Source organism: Myotis brandtii, unplaced genomic scaffold (assembly GCF_000412655.1).
Source record: "Myotis brandtii unplaced genomic scaffold, ASM41265v1 scaffold285, whole genome shotgun sequence".
In the NCBI taxonomy this organism is placed as follows: Eukaryota; Metazoa; Chordata; class Mammalia; order Chiroptera; family Vespertilionidae; genus Myotis; species Myotis brandtii.
This window is the reverse complement of record NW_005360891.1, coordinates 693,462-702,246: the sequence shown is the minus strand read 5'-3', so window position 1 is coordinate 702,246 and position 8,785 is coordinate 693,462. Positions and strand designations below refer to the sequence as shown.

Here is an 8,785-nt window from a genome sequence, read left to right as displayed (position 1 = left end):
GGAGGGAGGGAGGGGAAGGAAGAAGGAAGGATGATAGATAGGTAGGTCTTAAAGAAAATAACTCTTGTCTTGGACACTAACTGAAAGGCAAGCTAGAGTTAGATCCTCAAATGGAGAGTTTTGGGAATTTAAGGTATCTCTGTAGGCACTGGGCCCTGGGGGAAATATATATGTGGCTGAGTTCCCATTTACTGGGATTAGAACAGTGCCAATCTCTAACTTTCTTGATGATAGCACTGGCCACTTCTTTGCTTATTTAACACTGGCTTTACAATTAGATAAGTCCCTGTCAACTCAAAGATTAAGTAAGAGACTATAGATGATGATACATATATTAATATATAATATCTCTGAATAAATTCATAGACAGATTTAGAAGATATGGTAATAATCATCTTGCTACAACACCCTTTGATGCTTAAATGCTTTCTAAATACCCAAGTTTTCCATCAAGCTATGCTTAGATATCTGGTTAGTGATTTAGAAATTTAATATAATTAAACCAAATTCAATGTGAGAAGAGTCTAATTTATAGTAGTAAGCTAGTTGCATCTTTAGAGGTTCCATTCACTATGTTCTACAACTCTGAACAGGTTGACTTCTCTTACCTAGAACAACCTGTCACATTTGAAGACAGTTATAACTCATCCCTACTCACATATCATACTCATTCTGGATCAATTTTTCTCTTAGAATTGACCAATAAAGTTTTTCTGTAGTCTTAGCTCTACTTTTTCTTTTGAAATAGAGACTATATCTTAAACTTCTGAATTCATCACATACTTAGCACAAAGATACTATGTTCAATAAAACCCTGACAAGTAGAAAGCAAAATGTAGATATATCTTAAGAAGGTAATTTAAATTGAAATAGTGCTGCTTTAACCCTAGTACAATAAATCACAAAATTAGTTGGCTTAAGTACCACAGAGAAAATTAAAAATATATTTTACAGATATTTCAAGTGTTTTCATATTATAATTAATTGTGCAGGTTTTATTTATAATAAACTAGTCACAGTGATCTAAAATTTAATATACCATCAATTAATACATATATTTTGAGTCCACATTCACACACAAGTACCAAATACTATATGCAATTTCAGTGTCCAGGTTTTCTCTGTGTTCATAGTGATAGTGTTGGAAATGGTTAAGTATTTTATTTGCTCCAGTTATTAATAATAAATCAGGAATCATCCTATATAATAAAAGGCCAGCAACTATAATGGCATAACGACCAGAACGACTGATCAACCAGTCACTATAAGGTGCATTGACTACCTCTAGGTCCCTCCCCCCAGCCCACAGGCTCTGATAGATCGCCAGATGGAGAAGAGGGAATCGGGGTGGGTGTGGGCGGCAGGACGGGACTGGGGACTGGCCAATGGGCGGAAGATGGCCCTGATCGTAGGCTAGGGCTAGGGAACCTACCCGCACACAATTTCATACGCTGGGCCTCTAGTTAATTGAAAAGCATAAAATGAAAGTTTTAAGTGCAGTGTGAATAGAGAAAAGTGATGAAAAATTTGTCACACAAGGGAGAAAAGTATGGTCCTTTGATGACTACTGCACTCTCTTGTCACAGATAGTAAAGTCAGCAAAATTGCATCATTTTATTATATTAATATTAATATGAAATTCATTAACTATATATCTCCTGTGTTTAATTATAATTTCCTTTGACTTTATAAACATATAAAGACTATAGGCAAGGCACTTATATCTGGTTTGAAGTGCTAATAGAATAAAAGCAATGTATTATTGTGGGTTAATAGGAATGTTGTTCACTTTAACAGGGATAAAATAAAAAACACTGGTCTTTTTATAAATGTGCAAAAAGAAGTACTTAGCTTTAATTCTGAAATATGTAGCTATTTGATTATGATAAAGTATAATTTTATGTCTTTAAGTAATTGAGGTGAATGCTCTGGCAAATAAAATTGTAAATATTTATTCACTATTTTATTAGCAAATATTATATTAATATATCTATGGGTCACAAGCTATTTTAGGCACTGGGAATGCAATACCAACAAGACCCATCCATTCCTTACCTCATGGAACTTAAAATGTACAAGTCTAGGACTGCTGATGACAAAAGCAAGGGAAGTTCAGTATTGTGGTGAGTTATAACAGGAAAACCCAAACTTTGTGGATGTAACAATTTAAGCTAAAACTTGGAAAAGAAATGAGAATGACCAGGTTTCAAGAAAAATGAGATAGCTCATGAGAGTAGCTCATAGTAGAAAATAACATGGTATGTTTGACAAACCAAAAAAAGTTCTGCTTCACCAAAAAAAAGGGAGTGACAGTGAGAGTCATATGAGATTTCAAAGTTGGAGATGTAAACAGAAGCCAGACCATGAAGGTTCCTATAGCTTATCATTGAGCCTTGATGTTATTCCTAAGGTTGTTGGGAAACTACTGGAAGGTTTAAAGCAGTGGAGTGATGTGATCAAGCTTTCATTTTCAAAAAATAATTCTGACTATACTGTGGAGAATAAAATAGAAGAAAAAGAGTTATTTTTCCTAAAATATCTAGACTAAGCAATTAGTTTTGTATCATGTTTACTGATTATTTAAACTGTCAATTAAGTGACTCACTGCCTGCATACCCTATAACTCCTTTAGTCCTGGGATCGGCCACAAGCTTCAGAAAATCTTCCTTGTTTCACCAAGATGGGTTTCTCTAGTTGTCCACTTATTTGTCTTTAAAGAAAGGCTTTATCTTTATTTCCCATAAATCAGAGCATGGTACTCAGTAGGAATTTCAAGCATGTTGGTTAACTTCGCATTATTTTTACAAAGAATACTGATTTGACATCAGCCAATTCCAATTTCGAAATTTGGCTCTAGGTGTGGCAAGCATTGAACAGATCTTGATTACTTATATATAGCATGCTTTGTATAAACCATGCCTGACCACACTACATAAACCATAACCATTTTAGAGAATATATGATAATGAGCTGAAAACAGAGTTGGAGTAGATATTTTGTATCTGAAATATGTTCAATTAATTAAGATTTCCAATGATGCATATATTGATATAAATGAAATCCATTTATTTTTTGACACTACATTGGCTCTTCCTTAACTGATAAATGAAACTTGCTACCCAGAAACAGAAAAATATGCTTGCTACACTCCCTAATTTTGTGAAAGGCGGGCAGGCTAATATTAATCAACTAGAAAATTACCAATATATGATTTGGCTTTGTGATCATTTTTCCCTAAAAATTAAATTAGGAAGTCAAGGAATATTTAAATTCCTTGAGCCATAATTTTAATGACTACCTGTTACTTTTCAAAATGAGAATCTGTTCCCATATGGGTCAGGCAATAGGTTATTTAGAAATAGAAGAGCAAGCTATGCAAAACAATCACCAGACATAATGTTTCCATTTTTACCAAGTTATCTATTTTTTCAATCATTAATTAACATTTATTTGTATAGCATAAAAACCTCATGCAAATACTGAAAATTACTACATAGGATAAGTCATCAATGTGTAAATATGTGCACATTCGTAGAAACTGGCTATTTTATTTTCATGCTATCTCAACAACATAACTGATATGTAATATGCAGTATGTGTTTAGTACTTGGTTTTAGTACTCTTTATGCATTCTCTTCTTTCTGCTTTCACCCCCACCCCCTTTAAAATTTCCATTGTACTTTGATTTGTTTATTTTACCTTCTGTGCTTTCAAATTATTCTGGTTTTGGCAGTACTATCTATAATTTTCAGCTACTACTTTGAATCTCTCTCTTTAGCTTCCTACATCTTGGTTGTCTTTCAGTTCATTCTCTAATTAGAATCATTACCAAAATAAAGCTTTGGCTGTTAACTAAATGGGCACAAGTAAAATAACATCCAATACCTCTATGAGTAACAACTGCAAGCTCGTTAGTTCTTTCTATCTGTTCAGCATTTCTTGGTCTTCTCCTTGTACTTTGTGTATCTGCTTGATGAGGAGAGAGCCCGTCCTTGGACGTGTTGGGGTCCAGACCTGCATTTCTGAGATTCGTAACTTGCACTCGCTGTTCCTCGGAAAGTCTATGGATGGTGACAGGTGTAACACTGGATACAGTAACATCTGCAGATGTGCTAGCAACAGCAATAGCACCAGTGGCAGTCCTGTTATGCTCCTCTAACTCACCAGTGGAGGTAGTGAGGGTCAATGTAGAAGAACCTGTGGGACACAGTAGCACTAGATGCTAACTTTTTCTTTTAAATTTCTTTTTCTGATAAGTTTAATAAATTATATTCCCTTCTATCACCTTAAAGATAATCAACATTAAAAGGCAAAACACACACACACCACTAAAATGTGAAGCAACCAGATCCAAGGGTTGGTCTGCATCAATGAATAGATAGTAAACAAAAATATTCCAAATTTTAACTATAACACATTAAGGGGAGAGTAAACCATTTATGTGGCCCTGAATCAGTCTTCTTCATTATTTATCTACAGATGAAGTTTAACAACAAATGCCATTCAGGTGACAAGTTTTGACAGAATGGGTAACTAAGTAACCACACTTTTCTCAAAAGGATAGTGCCAATAATATGTGCCATCTCTCTTCATAATTTGGGGGGAAAATATCAAAATAATCTATTTTAAGACAAGCAAATGGAGAATTAAAAATCAAAGTCAAAATAAAAAATGATTTTAAAAATTAAACTGAAATCATTGCTCTATGTAAATATCTATCTTAACCTCATTTGCCAGAAAGCAATTATTCAATGTCATGAGCTATTCAGTGAGTTGTTTTTGGAATTTCTCTATTTTAAAGTAAAATTTGAGATTAACCAATTTTAACTAATTAATATTAAACAAATTATTTTGTTTAAGAATGATTAAAAATTGCTCTAGTTTGTTTGGCTCAGTGGATAGAGCATTGGCCTGCAGACTGAAGGGTCCTGGGTTCAATTCCAGTCAAGGGCACATGTCCAGATTGTGGGCTCCATCCCCAGTGAGGGGTGTGCAGTAGACAGCCAATCAATGATTCTCTCTCATCATTGATGTTTCTATCCCTCTCCCTTCCTCTCTGAAATCAATAAAAATATATTTTAAAAGATTAACTTGGAATTATTACCTTGGAATATTTATTGTTACAAAACTAGTTTTTTAAAAGGTTGATAATTTCCAAATATCTCATTAGTATTTAACAATATATCTCTCTCCTCATTTTTATTTTCATTAAAATTTCACTATAATTTAAAGTTATATTTTAAATATGCCAAATTAGAGTGTATTTTTTTCTGTTCACTTATACTTTTTATAAGATTGTCTATGGCAGTAAATAATTCTTACTTAAGGAAAATAAGTAACCTTGTAATAGAAGCATGAAACTGAAAGAATATATATTTAAAAGAATCTTGACAGTTAAGATGCTTTATATGAAAAAATTTGGATGTATAGCTACTAATTAAAAATAACAGTCGGATGCTGGTTAGAAAACTTCTGAATAATTTTTAAAGCCAATGAATGGCATATGCCTTCATATACATGCCTTTTCAATAAACTGCCCTTAAAACTTCAGTCCACAAAATAATTAGAATTTTAGACAAAAATATAGAGATATTTAACCATTCTGCAAGAAGAAAACAGTTATATTGCTTAATGTGTTTTGAGCATGCTTGGCCTGTATTTCCTTCTTGTAGGCAGGTGACTATTAGGACAAGTAATCCTGGCCTTTTTTTTAAACTCAAAAAAGAAGACAAGCATGGGGGTCACTCGTTCATAAGCAAGTAAAGGGATGCATGTCTGCTAATAATTCTCCCAGCCTGTTGTCTTATTTTGTTTTAATTTGATGTAGAAATTCAAAAATGTTAAATGACTATTGTATTTTGACAGGGCAAGGGGTAATGAAGCATGATAATCACCAGATTATTTTAAAGACTATTAATATATGTTAAAGCATAAATAAAAAAATTAAGTTGCTATTGAATATTTATCCAAGGTATTTTGTGAAGATTAGAATCTACTCAATTCATGTTGGCAATTCCAACTGGCCAGTATTATTTACTGAACTAATATTTGGTAAAGGTTTTCTCTAATCACATGATTAAGCAATAACTATGCTTGCACTGCTAATGTTCAGCAATTGACCTCCTGGTAAATCAGACTGTCGGGATGCCTGTGTACTCATTGCGACAAAAACATTTACCTGATTCATATTATTCTCCTGTTAATTTAATTATCCCTTACATTTTTTAAGGAAAATATGAAATTAGAATGAAAAACTAATACTTTAAAACGTTTCATAACTTTCAGGCTTTTCGATCATTTGCCTAGCCAGTGTTGCTCAGTGGTTGAGCATTGGCCTATGAACCAAGAGGTCATGGTTCAATTCCCATCTGGGGCATGTGCTCAGGTTGCCAGCTACATCTCCAGTTGGGGGCATGCAGGTGGCAACCCTCAATGACTCTCTCATATCATTGATGTTTCTATCTCTCTCTCCCTCTCCCTTCCTCTCTGAAATCAATAAAAAATTTTTTTAAAAAAAGAAGGAAACCATTAACTACAAACATGTTGCCATATATAATCTAAAAGTATGAAAAATAATGAAATTTTTGCTCTGCCTCAAATTTCAGTTTTCCTACCTTTAACAAAGAAGTAAACTGAATAGATACTATATTCTGTCACTGAGTTTATTACAACTAAGCCCAAAAAATCTCTCATATTTAGGTCAATAAATCTGTGGTAATTCTTGGAAATGTATCTAGATTGCTTCTATAACTAATCTTCAAGACTTACAGACCAATTCCAAACCCATTTTCTTGAAAACCCCAGATAATAAATAAAGTTTCTGACCAAATCTGAGAGTCAGACTGATCTTTAGTAGTGTATACAGCTAGAATTTGCTAGCCATTCTCATAACAAGGCTCTACTTCTGGCTAATGGTGGTGATGATTCAGTACTATTTTTTTAACTCGATTGCACAACATGTAATGTTGGAATAAAGCACTGAACACCCCATTTACTTAATAATCACAGTCTAACCAGATATATACTTCAACAAGATATTTTACTAACTAGTTTTTATGCTTTACTTATATGTTCACATTCTTTCCTCCCCATACTAGAATGCAAGCTCTCTGAAGGCTAAGTTTTTGTATATTCTATTCACTAACATCTAGTTTATTGCCTGGTACATAGTAGATGATCAAGAAATATTTCTCAAAAGAAATAATAAATTAATGAATTTACTTAACAATAATGCTACTATAATATTAATAGGAATAAGGAGGGTAAATTTCACAAAGGAAATATGATTATAATTTGTAACATGGCCAAGTAGTATTTCAAACAATAAAATGATTCAAGGATAATTAAAAACAAAATGGAAAACAATTTTGTTTTAACTTTCAAAAACATCACTTTGAAAAAGTGTGGAATCTGTAGATAAGTAATAAGAGTTACTTTAAATATTTTTCCATCATTCCCAAAACATAAAAGCTTACATTGTTAGTGTAAAATAGGTTTACTTAGAACGTTCAAATTTCTACAGAGTGAAAAGTAGTTATATTTTATATGTTCAGGAGGTAAAAGTGCATGTAATTTTAGTTAGATATGTTTGATATATTTATTGGAACTATAAAAAAATAATACTTATTTCCTTAATAGGCCATAAAATCATTCTCTATCATATAGTTATATCATACATGATCTAATCATCTAATTTAAAATGCAGATTATAGAATACTGATTTTAGTTAGACTTTAAATTGAAAGTGTATGAAACAAAGATTTTTAAATTGTCAAAATGTACTATTTAACAATTTAAAGCACTCAACATTTTTGCATACATAATTGTTTTTTGAGGTAATTATCAATGTTGTAAGAAGCCTTAGAATTAAATATAACAACAACCCAATGTTAAATATGTAATATATCTAATCTAAAATTAAAATATATATTTTACTTTCCTTAAAAACGTTAAGATTACTACACAATTATGTAAATATTATCTTTAATAACACAGTATTAAATGCATATGTTGTAAACATACAACAAAAATTTTAAGAGTACATTCAGAAAATCCATTCTTCACTTGAAATAAAATCATGTATACAAGATACAGTCTATCACAATTAGATTATCCTGTCATTAAATTGCTTGAGATATATGTAAAATTAGATGTTTACAATATAAACGCATCTAAAAATAATTTTATTAATATCCTTTAACAAAACATTTCCCAATATAACAAAAAAATGAAATGGTTTACATATAAACATGCTTCTAGAAATCATAACTACATGTAATCTTTGGAATTATGATAATGAAAAATGACATACATTACACATGTAAACTGGCAAATTTGTTAAATAGTAATATTTACAACATTAAATTTAGATTTCATTATGAAAAACATGTTTTTAAGGCTTTTTTATTTCAGCAATATACCTGCAAGAAACTAACCATAATTCATGAAAAGCCATTTATAATGTGTCATTTAAAAACTGTACCAAATATTCATATCATAATTGATTTTGAATTTCTTTTTTATTAAATTTTTAGCATTATATATATATTTTTAGGCATGCTACTTAGTTTTGTAATTATTGTCTAACTCATTATATAAGTAAAGGATAGAATATGTTGCTAGAAACATAAGGGGTGGCCATATATATATATATAATAATAAAAGGGTAATATGCTAATTAGACCTGACATCTGGAAGGATGTCTGAAGCCAGGGCCGGAGTAAAGCCTGGGTCCCGGATGCCTGCTGGCGGCTGGAGGGAAGCAGCCCAGGTCCCGGGTGCCTGC

The 8,785-nt window shown here is 31.9% G+C and overlaps 1 protein-coding gene across 1 annotated transcript in view; it reads right to left on the bottom strand.

Annotated features, from left to right (window-relative positions):
- The window catches only part of CSMD3 (CUB and Sushi multiple domains 3), an 888,294-nt gene that overhangs the window by 555,592 nt on the left and 323,917 nt on the right, over positions 1–8,785 (bottom strand). Inside the window, exon 7 of the mRNA XM_005869050.2 lies at positions 3,886–4,197. Coding sequence (XP_005869112.1) covers positions 3,886–4,197 — 312 coding nt within the window. The remainder of the gene's footprint in view (positions 1–3,885; positions 4,198–8,785) is intronic.